Source organism: Falco cherrug, chromosome 2 (assembly GCF_023634085.1).
Source record: "Falco cherrug isolate bFalChe1 chromosome 2, bFalChe1.pri, whole genome shotgun sequence".
Taxonomy (NCBI): domain Eukaryota; kingdom Metazoa; phylum Chordata; class Aves; order Falconiformes; family Falconidae; genus Falco; species Falco cherrug.
In genome coordinates, this window is record NC_073698.1 from 82,931,265 (window position 1) to 82,948,019 (window position 16,755).

The 16,755-nt window shown below is 39.9% G+C and overlaps 1 protein-coding gene across 2 annotated transcripts in view; it reads left to right on the forward strand.

Annotated features, from left to right (window-relative positions):
- The window catches only part of MED14 (mediator complex subunit 14), a 36,111-nt gene extending 21,331 nt beyond the window's left edge, over positions 1-14,780 (forward strand). Inside the window, exons 17-31 of one of the 2 annotated variants that reach the window (XM_005431932.4) lie at positions 1,361-1,521; positions 1,799-1,945; positions 2,035-2,126; positions 3,236-3,388; positions 3,610-3,879; positions 4,315-4,470; positions 5,033-5,144; positions 5,792-5,923; positions 6,995-7,177; positions 7,859-8,094; positions 8,738-8,917; positions 9,120-9,227; positions 9,690-9,815; positions 10,429-10,618; positions 14,138-14,780. In XM_005431932.4, coding sequence (XP_005431989.3) covers positions 1,361-1,521; positions 1,799-1,945; positions 2,035-2,126; positions 3,236-3,388; positions 3,610-3,879; positions 4,315-4,470; positions 5,033-5,144; positions 5,792-5,923; positions 6,995-7,177; positions 7,859-8,094; positions 8,738-8,917; positions 9,120-9,227; positions 9,690-9,815; positions 10,429-10,618; positions 14,138-14,211 — 2,320 coding nt within the window. In that variant the 3' untranslated portion in view covers positions 14,212-14,780. The remainder of the gene's footprint in view (positions 1-1,360; positions 1,522-1,798; positions 1,946-2,034; positions 2,127-3,235; positions 3,389-3,609; positions 3,880-4,314; positions 4,471-5,032; positions 5,145-5,791; positions 5,924-6,994; positions 7,178-7,858; positions 8,095-8,737; positions 8,918-9,119; positions 9,228-9,689; positions 9,816-10,428; positions 10,619-14,137) is intronic. The other variant, XM_055701917.1, reaches the window with a different exon arrangement.
- Positions 14,781-16,755: the final 1,975 nt, after the last annotated feature.

The following is a 16,755-nucleotide window of genomic DNA, read 5'->3' on the forward strand; positions in this document are numbered from 1 at the left end:
CCTGGGCACAGCAGTCTCAAATGGTGACTAGAGGGGAGCAGTCATTTGATTGCCTGGCTCGTACAGCCCCAGTGCGGCAGTCTGTCATTGCTGCAAGGGCATGCTGCTGACTTCTGTTCTGTCTCCCAGGCCCCAAGTTTTTTTTCCGCAGAGCCGCTGGGCAGCCAGTCAGTCCCCACTCTGTGCTGTTGCTTGAGGTTATTTAGGCCCAAGTGCAGGACTTTGCATTTGTTGAACTTCACGAGGCTCCTGTTAACTCATTCCTCCAGCCATCTGAGGTCTCTCTGAATGGCAGCTCTGTCTTCCAGTTGTACTCCCTCTCCTACAGTAGGCTGTAGGAGGCAGTCCCTTCCCCAGTCCTTGGAGTCATCTGCAAACTTGCTCTTCCTTTGCATCATGCAGGTTATTGAAATTGGTAAATAGCATTGGCCTCTGTGTTAACCCTGAGGAATGCCAGCCACAATCAGCTGTCCTGCTGATTGGACCTGCAACTGTTGACCACAGTGCTTTCTACCTGGCAGTCCAGCCAGTTTTTCACACTTCCTGGAGCCTACTTCAGGCCTCACCAGTTAAACTTTGGATTGTGTTATGAAGTAAAACAGATTGTATCAGTTTAAAACATTAAAAAAAACTCTCAAACCACAAAGACACCTTCTAAAGTAAAACCTTCGTAACTTCTTCTGTGCTGCAGAAATGTGTAGTTACATAAAGGCATCAGCCCATAAATGCATCAGCCCTTACCTTTTTAACTTTGCATATGAGCAGGGAAGTACTGAGAAGCTGTGAGCTAAAGTTAAGGGTGGTACATGAAAGTTTTGGATAGACTCTCAAGGGATTTGGAAAAGTTTGGCATGTCTTTACTTAAGCTTTATTTAGTCTGTCCCTTGAGCTCAATTCTCACATTGGGATATGAGTAAATTAGTGGGCACTAAGATAACTGCCAGGTTGTTGCGTTTAGAGTGAGCTTGTTCTAGAAGGCAAACTGATTTCATGAATTCAGGTTGCTATGGAACTTATTTTCATCTTTTTGGCTTGTTTCTCTGCATAAAAGATTTTTATTGGTGTGCTCTTACTTTACCAGGAGATAATGGCAATTCAGCAGATCCCTTAACAGTTTATAATTTGCAGGTGTTGAATCCATATAAAAATTGATTTTAACTCAGAGTGCTTTTGTAAAACACTAGATTCCTTGAAGAGGAATAAGACATCTTGCTGTGCAGTCCAACTGTCTTTGCTGTTGATTTGTCCATTCTTTCATGTCTGGACTTGGAAGTCCTTCAGGACAAGTTAAAGGTAGTATTTTTAGTTTGGAACAGTACAGTGTATAATGGAGAGTATTTTTTTTTTCTTTCATGAATAGAATTCCTCCCTGTAAAGGTGTAAATGAGGAAACACAGAAGGCTCTGGACCGATCTCTTCTTGATTGCACTTTCCGATTACAAGGTAGAAATAATCGCACGTGGGTGGCTGAGCTGGTGTTTGCAAACTGTCCGCTTAATAGCACTTCATCCAGGGAGCAAGGTACGTCTTATTTAGGGAGACTGGTACATTTTGTTTCTTTGTGGTTTACACTGTCTGTTCCAGGAGTTCTGATGTTTTGGCATTACTGGTAACTGTCTGCTCTTAAGATTTCTGATAAACCACAGTGTACCTGAACCAAAATTTTGTCTGCTGAGTTGATGCACTTTTATTATTTAAATATGCTTCCTGGTCACTTGCTACAGTTCACTCATTGGCTCTAAACCACAGTTTAGGAACCACTAGTTTAATCAGTATTCACCACCTCCTAACACTGCAGGACCAACCCGTCATGTTTACCTGACGTATGAAAACCAATTATCTGAACCAGTTGGAGGTCGTAAAGTTGTTGAGATGTTCCTTAATGACTGGAACAGTATCGCTCGGCTGTATGAATGTGTCCTGGAGTTTGCACGATCCTTACCAGGTACAGAAATCACCTCCTTTTCATTAAAATAATGTGCTTACAGATAATGATAGACTTCTCACTAACTTATTTCCCTCCTCTCTTCAAAGACATACCCAACCACTTAAACGTTTTTTCAGAAGTTCGTATCTACAATTACCGAAAACTAATCCTTTGTTACGGAACTACCAAGGGGAGCTCAGTAAGTAATTCCTAAGTGCACTTAAATGTGTGTTTGGAAACAGAATGGGAGGGTTAGAGTTCTCAGAATTGTGCAACAAAATATTTCTTGGTATTACATTACACTGAATTAGTATTGGTGAATGTAGAAAAGACAGAAATAGAGGGTGCTAGATTGCTAACTTGTTAGGTTACCAGATGTTCGGAATTTGTATAAGATGCTTTAAATTGTGGGAGGGACAGTTGTGTGCTCCTGACTGATGAAAGCTGGTGTCACAGCCTTTTTCTGACAGGCTTATGGTAAGTGTTGCTACTGGTCGCTGCTGTAGTGGGATATGTGGGTATATGTAAGCTGAATGTGTCGTTCTGCCTGAGGAGAAGCGGCTCTAACAAAATTTTACATGTAGTGCTGTGCTTTCAAATGAGGGGGTCCTTAGTTACTTTGTAGCAGTGCTGTTCCCTTGTTCAGAATTCTAGCTTACTCTTCAGTTTGAGTACTTACACTGGTACCTTAAATGCAAGGTAGAGGCGGAAGTACGCACACATTTATTACAGACTAAGAATATTTTTTTGTGTGCAACTGATGCAGAGTAGCTGGTACACTTGAAATTGGCTTCCTGGAAGGCTTTTGGTTTCAGATTCTAAGCTGAACTTTTAGGAACATTTCTGTGTGCATTTTATTGGGACAGTTAATAAGTAGCAAGAGTAGCGGTGTAGAATTAGCATGTCACTTCCTTACATGTTAGCATGTCCAGTTCTCATTTTTGTGTAATATGACTAAGAAAACCCGTCTACCTCCAGCAAGTCATTAATCAGTTCTCTGAAGCATGAATCTCTCAAGTTTAGTTTTTTCTGTCTCACCTTTGGCAGAAAAGGCTTTTTTTTTCTTTTTGGTTGACTTGCTAAAATATTTCCCCAGTTTTGTGATTGCCAACAATCCAGCTAGGTAAATGGATGTTAAAGGAGTGCACCCCCCCTGCCCCAACCTCAGCAGCTTTTGAGGGAGGTGAGTTAGGAATCTGTGAGGTTTGATGAAAAAAGGGGGAAAAAACTTAAAGCAGACCATCTTTCTTGTTATAATCTTGTAGTTGTTCTAGTTTCCAAGACCATTTCATGTTCTTGACATTGCAGATCAGCATTCAGTGGAATTCCATACTCCAGAAGTTTCACATTTCACTGGGAACTGTTGGTCCAAACTCAGGTTGCAGTAACTGTCACAACACAATTCTGCACCAGCTCCAGGAGATGTTTAATAAAACGCCAAACGTAGTGCAGTTGTTACAGGTAACATTTTAAAAGCTTCTGTCAAGCAAAATGCAAGATAATTAAGAGCTGAGTTCTGCTTAAACTGTTCTCTTCAAAATTGCATGTGTGTGTTGTTATGGTTTATGGATCTCATTGGTAGAAGGTAACTTGGGGAAGATTGTGTCCCTGCTATGCCCCATTTTCTCTGACCTTTACTTAGAGGTAAGCTACCTGATCTGTCAACATCTGTTCTCTCTCAGGTTTTGTTTGACACTCAGGCTCCATTAAATGCCATCAACAAACTTCCAACTGTGCCCATGCTGGGTCTGACTCAACGCACCAACACTGCCTATCAGTGTTTCTCAATTCTGCCACAGTCACCCACGCATATCAGGCTGGCTTTTAGGAATATGTACTGTATTGACATCTACTGCCGGAGTCGCGGTGTTGTAGCGATACGTGATGGGGCGTACAGTCTCTTTGACAACAGCAAAATAGTTGAAGGCTTTTACCCTGCGCCTGGATTAAAGGTGACCATTTTTGTGTTTTCTGGCATGTTGTAAATAGCTTCTAACTTGAAGTATGAATCTCATGTGAAGAACTTTGTGAGGCTTTTCCTTATTTTTAAGGAAAAAAGAAAAATGTTATTTCGATTAATTAAAGATATTTCATGTTAATGAGCAAGGTGTTAATGTTTGGTGGCAACACAAGACCCTTTCTTTTTTAAAAGGAAAGGGGAATAAAGCTTACATATCCACTGAGAAGATCTGTTTATGAACTGATACATTTTGCAAACTATTTGTACTGTATATAATGAATGCCTGCTAGTAGTTAGTTCTAGAGACCTGCCTGTTTCTTACATCCTGTAGCTGATAAAGATGGCATAAAAGCTCAGCAAATACTGTGCTTATTTATGTAATAAAATTTCAACAGGGAAATTGCTAACAAAACTGATTTTTCCACAGACATTCCTGAACATGTTTGTTGACAGCAATCAGGATGCACGAAGACGATCTGTAAATGAAGACGATAACCCACCTTCTCCTATTGGAGGAGACATGATGGATTCTTTGATGTCACAGCTTCAACCCCAGCAGCCACCACAGCAACCACAACAACAGGTACCCTCCAGGCAAAATAAGAAATGTTTATTGTCTTCCACAGCTGTAGATTTCTAAAGACTTAATGTTCTAAAAGGATTAGCAGTAAAAAATGGAAGGGCAGACTATAAAACTGCTCTGCTGTGGAATTCCCCTTGGGGCAAAATGTATTAATTTATTTTGCCATTTCTTATTCCAGTGTAAACAGCCCATGGTGTATGAACAGCAGCTTTGGAAGGTCACATGAGACTTGCTGCCTTGGAAGCGAAGGGCTGAGGGAGGGAAAATGACTGTTTAAGATAAAAGATGGGAGGGGTAGTCAAGAGGCTTTGCTGTTACAGGGTGACAGATAAAACCGAATGAAGTGCAGAGATACTGTGTCTTGAGGAGAAACTGCAAGAAGTCACTGTGGAAAAAACAGTGAGCACTGAACAAGGTGATATAGAGACTCAAACAACTACATTGATGGGCCTATAAGATTTCATAGGTGGAGACCAAACTGTCACTAGTATTCTCCTGCGCATACTTTAGTTTTAGTACAAAATGATCAAAAATTCTCGTTGTCCTGTGTTGACAATTTCAGCCGTTTGCAAAACAGGCAGGAGCATCGGGAGCATATCCTCTCACTTCACCGCCCACCTCCTATCACAACACAGTGACGCCATCTCCATCTATGATGCACACGCAGTCACCAGGTAAGATGGCTGAGAGTTTGTATGCTGATCATGTGCTGGAAATGTGCCTTTGTGCATGCCTGCTTTTTCTACTATTTGAGCTGTGTTTAGCTCCAAGTTAGCCAAAAGAATGCACCTTATATTGTGGAAAAATAGCAAAGCAAAATCCTGCCATGCATGTTCTAGAAAGTACATTTTGGAAACTTAAAAAAAAAAAAAAAGAAAACCAAACAAAAACCCAACATTCAGTGAAACTGCCATCTTTAGCTGTGTAACGTTTGGAACTTTTATGGCTTGCAGCTTGCTCAGGTCAAAACCTGTTAATTTTCTATACCTGCTTCTTCAGAAAAGCTTTTCATCACCAAAGCCCTGCTTTCAGCTCCCAGCTGTTATAGTACAACAGCTGAAAATATTTAAATTTGGGGAAGTGCTGATCAGGGGGGAAATGCCATTCTTCAAGCCAAATATCTTGGAAATTTTCCTTTGTGTGGTGAATCAATCTGGAAAATACAATGCTCATGTGTGTACAAAATAAAGCCTTTGAGTGCAAAACCAAATTCTCATTTGCTTGCTGCATCCCTAAAAAGGAGATGGCTGATAGAAAAAAAATTTAACAGAAAAATGGGAAATGTGTATGTTGAGTGACATGACATGATGTCTTTGATTAGGAAATTTGCATGCTGCAAGCTCACCTAGTGGAGCTTTAAGAGCACCATCACCAGCATCCTTTGGTCCAACTCCTTCACCTTCCTCTCTTGGAATCACAATGGGACAAACAGCTAGCTTTGCCAGCCCACATGGTGAGTTCTTTACTGGCAGGTGTATATATGGTGACAGGGAGGGCATATTGAATCTGCTTCTTTAAATTAAGTCTTCTGGAGCAGACCTAAGCCAATTACAACATACGAAATTTTCTCAATTAACTTAAGTCACTGTTTTTCATACATGTGGGTGTAACTTAACAGGAGTCAAAAGCAGCTGCATGGCACGTTGAGATGTTCCTAACCTTTTAAAACCTGACTACCAATCACTCTTTTCTGCTTACTAATGTGGGGAAATTCCTTGTGGTCTTGTAGCAGAACAATGGCTGCAGCTTTTAGTGAGCATTGTCTCTTGTTAGATTAGTTAATATATTTTCACTGCTTATGCTTCCTGGAAAAATAACTGGAACAGGTTAGAAATTCAAATACTTGCAATTTGAAAACATTGTCAAAGTCTTGCTGGTTTGACATACCTATATGCAAGCAGTGTGCCTTTTGGTGGTTTCCTTTATTAAGTTTTTCTGGAAAGCTGCCAAAACAATTTTGTTGTAATCACAGTGCTTTGGAAACCATTCCATTGATCACAATAAATGAACAAATCAGATTGTAATTTTAGCACACCAATTTAGCTATCAGGATGAGCAAAGTGAGATAGATATACAACAGACTGTTTTAAGAAGCTTGTTCTGATTGGTCTTTGTAGCAGAGTACAAAAGCAAATGTACTTTTGCAGAGGTAACTGCAAGATACTGAATAGATAAGGAGCAGTCTAGCTGAGGCTTCCATTTGCTAAGGAGCAGTAGAAGTCCAAGTCCATAGGCATATGTTCCTTTTAGTTTAGAACAAGTTATGTGTTGAATGTGCCAATTTGCCTTAATCTTCAATTTTACTTTACTTTTAAAAAATACAACCAGAAAACCCCTGAATCTGTATCTTGATTTTACACACACACACCCCCTATGTTTTTTATGTGTAATTTTTTATGTAAAATGTTGTCTAAAAGCTTGCAGGCACTTCTATGCTTTAAAGGTTTTGATAAGCCTTTTTTAGATTTCTAGATTAGAAAGCCTTGTACCTTTTAAAAAAATAACGGTCTTGTAACATCTGTAGGTACCATAGACCCAAGCTCACCATACACCATGATGTCACCCAGTCAGCGTGCAGGGAACTGGCCAGGATCTCCCCAGGTCTCTGGTCCATCACCAGCAGCACGGATGCCTGGAATGTCACCAGCCAACCCTTCCCTTCATTCACCTGTCCCAGATGCCTCTCATTCCCCACGAGCTGGAACAAGTAGGCTTCTTTATCGGTGTTATGACTGTGAAACACTCGTGTTTAACCTTTCTAGTTCTGTTCTTTTTGATAGTTTTGTGTGTCAGTGTAACAGTTCTTACTACCCTTGTGCAGTAAAATATCTAAGGAAATGAAGCCTTTATTCTGTCCTAGTTCAGATCTTCTATAACAAATTAGAAAGCTAGTTAAATCATACAACATAAACTTCAGCAGGATTGATACCTCTTGTGGCACTGTAGAAATTAGCGTTAAACTATTAAGCTCCATGACAGAGAGAAAACTCTTTAGAATGAAAGCAATGATAGGCATATTTGCCTACGCAAATACTAACTTTTCACATCAGAGTTGTAACGCTGCTTTTGCACGACTGATTTAGCTATCTTTACATCTCATGGAGTTTGTTGTATGAACCTGCTATCTGCTGGCATGCTGCAGGAAGAGGAAAAGAGTACGATTTTAATGTTACTGAGACTCTTTGCATGGGTGAAATGTCAAAACTCTAATTCTGTGACTTTGTCTATCCGTTGGCTATCACTAGGCAGCCAAATTCTTAAATAAGGAGGGCTAAGCTTTGGCCTAGAGGACTTATTGGTTGTTTAGTGACAACAAATAAAGTGCACGCACATCTGGCCTTGCAACTTAAATCCTTCCTTAATGCAAGTACTTTTTCCATATCAATAGGTTCCCAAGCAATGCCGACTAGCATGCCTCCACCTCGTAAACTACCTCAGCGCTCTTGGGCCGCATCCATACCTACAATCCTCACCCACAGTGCCTTGAATATTCTGTTGTTGCCCTCTCCTACCCCTGGGCTTGTGCCGGGACTGGCTGGCAGCTATCTTTGCTCCCCTCTTGAGCGATTCCTTGGATCAGTTATTATGAGGAGGCATCTTCAGAGGATCATACAACAGGAAACGGTAAGGTTTAGATTGTTTAAGTACTGACCTGTGAGTATGACTTTACAACTCTTCTATTTCGTGCTTCTGTATTCCATGTCTTTCAAATCAGTCACAAACTGAAACACTTCAGATACAGTATTTGCTGGTGGACTTGTGCTGTACTTCTGAATCTTGCCATCTAAAGTGTCAAGTGTTCTTTTCCACACAAATTAGAAGTGGAAAGCCTGTTTGGTCAGGTGGAATTTGATAACATACAATAGCAAAGACTGACCAGATTTTCAGATGCCATGGCTTCTGTGAGGGCAGCATGTCTGTTGGGAGTTAATCAGAACAGCCACAGGGTTACTATGGATGGCATGACTTGGCAGGACTGCCCAAGAAATTAGTTACTAGTTGGCAATAACTGAACTACTCAGTCATGAATATCGCTTTAGAGTTTGGGACAGACATTGTGTCCCTCTTCACTTTGGCATTGATTCAGTGAAAGAAGCCAAATCTTGCATAAGCTTCATTCTCAAATAATTTTACCTGTATATACAAATATCACGTTTCTGTCTGGAAGAAGGACAGGTTGTTCACTAGAGTTTTGGGAGTGAATCTGTGTCTGTGCTCATGCTACTTAACGAACAACTGATCAAATGTGATACTACTTTTCATGCAGCTACAGTTAATAAACTCCAATGAACCAGGTGTAATTATGTTTAAGACGGAGGCACTGAAGTGTAGGGTTGCTCTCAATCCCAAAACCAACCAGACTTTGCAACTGAAAGTAACACCTGAAAATACAGGACAGTGGAAATCAGAGGAGTTACAAGTTTTGGAGAAGTTTTTTGAAACAAGGGTATGTACTCAAATCATAATGTTTAAATTTTTGTGCATTGCTTTTAATCTCTAGTGATGTTTTAACTTAATGGTGCTGCTGACTTTCATTGGTGTGTGTAAGGACTGCAAAATACAAAATTAACAGCTGTGCATGGTGGTTACTGTATTAAATTATATAGCTGTTATCTAAATAGGCAGTACTAAATAGTGTCTGTCTTTAGGTTGCAGGACCACCTTTTAAAGCGAACACCCTAATAGCCTTCACAAAATTACTAGGGGCTCCAACACATATCCTCAGGGACTGCGTACACATCATGAAACTTGAGCTGGTAAGTTAACTGTTTTATTTGGTTCACCCAACTTCGGAGGTTATATTTAAAAAATGAAAAAGATGCTGTATCTTTATCTGTAAAGACTTATTACTCATTAGACATAACTACTCTAAATTTATATATATGGGTTTTAGTACTAATAAAGAAGTTTTCATTTTACTACTGGCTATCCTGGAAGCTCCTAAAATTTCTCCTTTAGAGTGATGATCTTGAGAAACTGCAGGCATGTTACTGCACAATAGACATGTGCATAGGCTGGCTGGAATCTTTCTGATTGTATTCTTGTTCACCCTACGCTCAATTCTTTCAGAACTGTTCTGGCTTACACTAAACCTGGCAACATCTGCAAGTTTAGCTAGAGGGGCACTTATTTCCTAATGTTTGCCTAGTTCGTAGCCATGTACGTCGCTGATGTGAGACCTTTTGCTGTTCTTTCTCTGTGCTGCTCTTTCTAAACAGTTCCCTGATCAGGCAAGTCAGCTGAAATGGAATGTGCAGTTTTGTTTAACAATTCCTCCCAGTGCACCGCCAATTGCACCTCCAGGAACACCTGCTGTTGTGCTGAAATCCAAAATGTTGTTTTTTGTAAGTAGAGCTATCTGTTTTAAAATTTTGTGGGCTGCATGTCTTTGGAATCATCACAGGTTAGTAGCAAAACACAAGCATGCTATATCTGACAACTGTAATTGCTAAAAATGTTACACCATTTGGAAGCCTAGATTTGTGTGCATCTCTTGTAAGGAGTTCAGTTAGTATTTCTATTCTTCCTCCTATGAAAGCACAGCAATTCTTCATGTTTTGTGTCCTTGGAGAGATATTGAAGTACATAAAGTTCAGTTCCCTCTGGGCTGCAGGTATCTTGGAATGCTTAGCTTCTGAGGGTTTTGTTCTTTGCGGCCCTAACCACCTAGATTAAGTGATATATGCATTAGTGGTGCTGGAAAAGGACAGCAGGAATGAGATGTTTAGAACAAATCTATGTTAGCATCAGTAAGCAGTGCTCACTGTAGGGTGCCTTTGAAAAGAAAATAGTCTACACCTACACCTGATTGACAACTTCACTGTTACAGAATTGATGTCTGAAAACTGAGGGGGTGGAAGTGGATGCTATCTATGGCCTGGAATGTTTTAACTGTATTAGAATTTATGCTGAAGTACGTGGCTGTTCAGTTTACCATACTTCTGTATTTTCCTGCAGCTCCAGCTAACACAGAAAACAACAGTCCCACAGGAAGCTGTTAGTATTATAGTCCCAATTATTTATGATATGGCTTCGGGTACAACGCAACAGGCTGACATTCCCAGGCAGCAGAACTCTTCTGTTGCTGCTCCAATGATGGTTAGCAATATTCTAAAGAGGTTTGCTGAACTGAATTCACCGCGACCAGGTACTGTACATGTCCAGTAGATATATTCTCTTCACCCAGACATCTGTGACAAATCTCCAGTGTAAAACTAAACCTCTCTTAAGTCTGAGTTCTTCTTGGTTTCTATAATACTACTTTAGTGATTACAAACTCCTGATGTGACAGGCAATATGTAACTTACTAGTAAGTATTGGCAACACAGCAGAAGGTTACACTGGTGATTCAGGCTGGATTTTGCTGTTCTGCCCAAGTGGTAGAATGCACCTCTTGTTGGCCCAGCTCTTGCTGTGAGTAGGAGTCATGCTTTTTAACAAATTGGCCCAGAGTGAGTCATAAGAAATATGCTATGGTCAAGTGTCAGTTTTCATGGTTAATTATGAAGTTGTTGAGCTCAACAGTAGAATATAAAGGGATGTTGAAATAGTTATCAGAACTTGTCCAAGTGCTGTGAATGATTAAAAAGTAATTGGAGTGATTGTATGCTCCTTTGTCAGTGTGTACACTAACAGAGGTGCATACAGTTATGTCCACCAAATGTGCTGTGAAGTGTTTGAGCTAAATAGGCTGTTCTGAATGTTCAGTGGCTCCGTAGGTAGTGCCCTGTGAGCGATGTTGTGCTTTGCTTTCCCTCTTGTTTGTCATGCCCTTTTTTTTTTATTTTTTTATTTCATTATCTGAAATTGAACAGTAGCAGGTTCTTTGGGCAGCATGTTGTCTGTAAGCAGTGGTTTGGGGTCCTAATACACAGATGGCTCTTGAGAACAGTAACTTTCAGTTCTGCTATAGTTACATGCTGAAGAACAAAACCTTTTTTCCAGTAACCCAGTGAACAGATTGAACTTTTGAATCCAGAGGTTGAATTCTACTTCTATTCTGTATGATTATTCATCTCGTTGTTATGTGGTAATTTTAACTATGCTTGATGGTTTATTTCAGTGGCTGGAACATGAGCGATGTTTATCTTAAATTGGTGTGGATATGCATACATTTCTGAAAATTGTGATGAGATATAAATTAACATGCATTTTCTGTTTAACATATAGTAATGGTGTAGGTAGATAGGAGAGAGGAGAATAGCCTTGAGGACGTGTGGGATTACCCAAGAGTTCTGTATGTGGTACAGAACTGTTGTGTATACAGGACTTTTATTTCAAGGTATATTAACCACAGGTGTTTCTCTTGGAAGGCGCTTCCCTACTGAGTTCCCCTAGTGTGGGGAAGGGTAGACACTTGTTTTCCTCTTTGTCATTGCACTAAGTTGTGTTTTAAGGTAAACCCTCCACAAAATACTGCAGCGTAAGGAGTGATAGCCAAAACTGCTCTTGAGTATACCAGGTGAGATGTCTTCTCATGATCATTAGATAGATAGATCAGGATAGACAATTTTTATTACAGAAGTTTTGAAGTAGTTTGGGGATGCAATACAGGGAGCAGAGTATAGGCAGGGGAAAAAACACTTACAAAAAGAGCTTGTGGCCCCAAGCAGGACTTTATCCAGGCAAAGAAGAATGTACCTAGCTGAGCAGAGGACATTTTCTAGTAGCCTTTCTTCTGACTTCTAAAAGAAAGAAATTAGTCTGTATGGATTTGTTTGTTTATTTCCACCACCTTCACTGAGCCAAATAGGATCTTCCCTGCAGACACTTGAAATGCAATTTCCTGTGTTCTTACTGTCAGAACTTAAGTTATTATAGCTGAAGAAAGAGAACAAGCTACCTTCTTTGCCATTGAAGGGTGATAGGAGAGCCAACAGATGGAAGTAGGTAGTTGGGAGACAACTTATACAACAGCAGTACATGAGAGATCGCAGGTGCATATCCTTTCTTTTCTGATGCTATCATGCTGTACCCAGGATTTTCCTACCTGTTAGCTCTTCTGCTGCACTAACTGCAATTTGCTTGGTTAAGTGAGTTTTTCACTGTTTCAGTCAGAAAGGACCAGGGCTTCCCATCATGCACGTATGATATTGCTGGCACTTTCATTGTAACCCGTAATCAGTGTTGCCTCGTTTTGGCTGTATCTTTTTTACCTTTCTCTCTTTGTGAGAAAGTATTTTGTATTCAGCTTAATTTTCCTCTTAATAAAATGGTAGTGCCTGAAAAGTAAGTTCTTTTGGAAGAGTTTTCTTTTCAGATCTGTGGGCAAACACGTTCTGCTGTGTTTAACAGTAAGATGTTGACTCATTGTGAATATACTGTCTTTCTGAGACCACTTTACCTATGCCTCCATGGGGGGAAAAAATATTTTGGGGAAATAATTTTATGAACTGAAATGGAATCAATGCCCTGGAGTAATAGGGTTAAACTCAAGCTGTAGATCTACAACCTGCACTATGTAGTGGACATCAATCTGGTAAGGAAATGGAAGTCCCTACAAATGCTGGAGGTTGACCCTTAGAGAAGAGCTCAAGGGACTTGTGATATTTCTTAAAGTACTTCACGACTAAGCATTTCAATGATGCAGCGGATGGGGTTTAGCCCAGATTTGTAGCTTTGTTATTATAATGACTTGCCCAAAATAATCTTGGGAATCCTTAGTTTGGCAGTTAGGGTTAATGCATCCTAACAGGCTCTGCTCTTCTTTGCTCATACTGTTGCTCCTTCAGCAACAAAATTCAACACCTTCTAATTGATGTTTATTGAAATATGCAGGGAAAATTCAGCCCACGGTAACCAGGGTACAATAGTGGCTATTAATTGTATTCTTTTACCAGGAAACAGTAGATGAAAGTCACAGCTGCCTAATACTTCACCCTTTGTTCTGATTAAACCCTTTTGATTCTATTGTTTTTAACTTTTAAAAAAAATTTCAGAGTGTGTGTGTGTGTGTGTTTGTCAAAAAATGCTGGTATTCTAAACTTGGGACAGCTATGGCTGTTTTTTTCTCTCTGTACTATATCTCAGCCGTTAGAGCAAACGAACTTCAGTTTCAGTGTTTTATTTTGCAGTTTAGGTGTCAAGGGTAGAGCCAGAGCAATTTGGTTGAAAGAAACAGATTTCTGACTTCTGCCCAGTCTTGGAATTAGAAATGTTTCCAAAACTAGGCTTAGGACAGAAAAAATCTTCCAGCTGTTTGACTTGAGTCTTCCGAAATGTTTTGTTTCTGCTCTTAATCAATACAAATAGAACTCAAAAAAGTTGGGGGAGGGTTTCTTTATAAAATGTAGTGCTTTTGATTAGTAACGTACAGAAAAACTGCGATTGCAGTGCCATGTACGATAAATTCTAGTGTAGATTCAATCTGACCTTCAAAATCACCTAATAGTTAAGAGCTGCTTGCAATTTCATGACCAAGAGCTACCCTGCTGGGAAAGCCGGAGCTACTTCCATTTAAAATCATTACAAATCCCGACATCCTCGGAGGCGGCTGGGATTTGCGAGTCGCAGTCGCCACGTCTCCTCCAGCGCTGCCCGTACCGGGTGCTGGGAGCCCCGTACCGGGTGCTGGGAGCCCCGAGCCGGTGTCGCGCAGCCTCGGGAGGTGGTTGGAGCGCGGTTTGTGCGCGGGGGGACGCTAACCTGTCTCTTTTCCCTGTTCCAGGTGAATGCACAATATTTGCGGCCGTTCGTGATTTGATGGTTAATCTTACGCTGCCCCCTGGTGGGCGTCCGTAGACACTTTTAAAAGAAGGCTGAAAGTGAGACAAAACCGAGAAAAAAAAACAAAAAACAAAAAACAAAACAAAACAAAAAAAAAAAACAAACCCAAAAAAACTAATAAAGCCTTCGGTTAAAAGAGGACGTTTTAATTTTTCTTTTTTTTTTTTTTTTTTTTTGCCTCCTAAAGAGCTAACTGGCAAACTTTCAGGGATGCACTTTCATCAAATGAGTATCACCACAACTTTTGTATAGTGCTGTTGTATAGTGTGTTTTAACGGGATACACTTCAGACTAGGTAATAGATTGAAGTATCCGCTTGCTGGTAATAGATTTAATATTCTGTTTTATACTATAAAGATTATGAAAATGCCAAACTTGTTTGTTTTTCTGTTTTTCTTATGTTTTGGTGTAATAGTCTTTTTTTAAGGCAGGTCTGTCATTTTTGAATACTGTAAAACTGTGACAAACTTTATATTGAAGCTGTATTTTAATAAGACTGCTTTGAATCCTTAAACAATTTATTTGGGCTTGTTGTAAACATGTCCCCAAAAAGCAATATTTAATAAACTGGATTAAAAAATCTTGTCCTGGATGTTGTATAATCTTAAACTCTATTCCTCTCCACTGTAGCCATTGGCCAGATCTCTTGTATTTACAGTTACTTGGCTATTCCTGTATGTGATCTGCTTTCTGCACACACATGTGTGCTGCTAATGTAAAAAAAAAAAAAAAAAAATATCTACCAAAACAAAACCTTATTTATTTTGTGGGTCTGAGTTGTTCCAAGTCATAGGAAAACGGAGTTTTTAGGTTTTCCAGATTGCGTAAATAACCAGTAATTACTTAAAGCAGTGCTTCATTTCTTAAAGTTGTAAGGAACAACATCTGTCCCAAAAGCAAAGATTAGTGGAAAAAAGCACCTTTTTTCATCTGTCATGGAGTTTGTAGTTATAGACACCTGTATAATAATAGACTCTTATTTGTCTTACTGGTAGGTAAGGCAGGTAAGGGTAGAAGCTTGAACCATATACCATGAAATTGGAGAGGCTGATCAAGAAAAGCAACAACCTCACATTTAACTCTGAATGTATGTAGATAACTTTGTTAGCAATGACTGAAGGCTCGCTCTTGTGATTGAATAAAATTTCCATCCTTAGAAATTACTCTGTCATTTAACCATTTGTCCTCATGGATCAGTATTCTCAAATTTTTATTGAGTTCAAGTTGGTTTCCTGACTTCCTGAAAGAGCAGCTTTCTGCTGTGCTGCCTCACTCCCATTGCAGAGCTCTGTCAGCTCCCTGCTCAGCTGAAGGATGTTTTAAACTCATTTTAAAAATCTGGCTTTAAGGCTACCTGTTGCCCCCACAACTGTCACATTCTTTCCCTATGAATGAAAGTCTCTTTCAAAGCTCCTGCCTTTAGAAATAATCTTTTGGTTGATGTCCACTTCAGATTTCAGCTTTGTACCTTGTGGTTTTGGGTATCGGTATTGTATCACGGCTTCTCTGAACTGTGTGCATCTAACAGATGGTTATGCAGTTTCTGCTTCTGAAATACAAAACTCGTCCACTGGAGTAAAAACCCTGGCCGTCTTTAAATGTTGCTGCTGCAGCAACTCAGTTGGAAAGGTTTTGTATTTCAGTCTTTTCAGAGCTAAACTGATGTTTTGAAACTGAGAGGTGATAACAACTATGGTTGAAAAAGACTGGCTATGACGCTGGCTACTAGACTGAATTCAAGGTCTGGGCGTTCTTGTGCCTAAAAGCAGCTTTCTGATGTGCAAAGAAGTATCTGCTGTTCTTTGGCCAAGGTGCTGGTGGGCAAGGGCCCCCCTGCTCTAGAGCTTCAGCACTTGCAAGTAAAAAGGGCAGAGAAAACAAAATATGTACGCTAGTAACAGATGGTTGTGAACTGACATTCCCAACCTGAGATTACGGGAAGATCAAATTTTATTTTATATTACACATGCCACTCCTCTTAACATACAACGCATTTTAAGCCTTTCTCCTACATAATTAAATGCTTAAGGAAAATGCTCCTAGTAAAAGGAAGCATTTCCCACTGACCAGTGACACTCATTCCTTTAAAAGAAGTGGCTGTGTATATTTGCAAATGCAGTTTGAAGTTTTGTCTTTCGTATGTTCAGTCTAGTTTTCTGGTAGCCAGGTGTTATGTCCACCTGCTGCTTTGGGACTCTGTAGATTTTTATAGTTACAGGAGACTTGTCCATTTATTTCACTGTAAGTGTTGCAGTATCCTGCAGTACCTATAGATTGTTTCTGATAAATCTGCCTGGGGGACAAGCGTGAGACAAGTTGAATTATAAGAAGAAAAATAGCAGTTCTGACCTGATCCACGGATCTGGCATAGCAATGATAGCCAGGGCCAGACAGGAACACAGATTCTTAACTAATCCAAAAAGCTATCCCGGATGATAGCAATAGGCTTTGTGGCTTTTCAGATAACAAATATTGATCATGTTAAAAGTTTTCTTAATATAGAGAAGAGGTGAGAAGTTTTTTGGAGTCCTGCAAACACAGACATGGAGCTGAATCAAC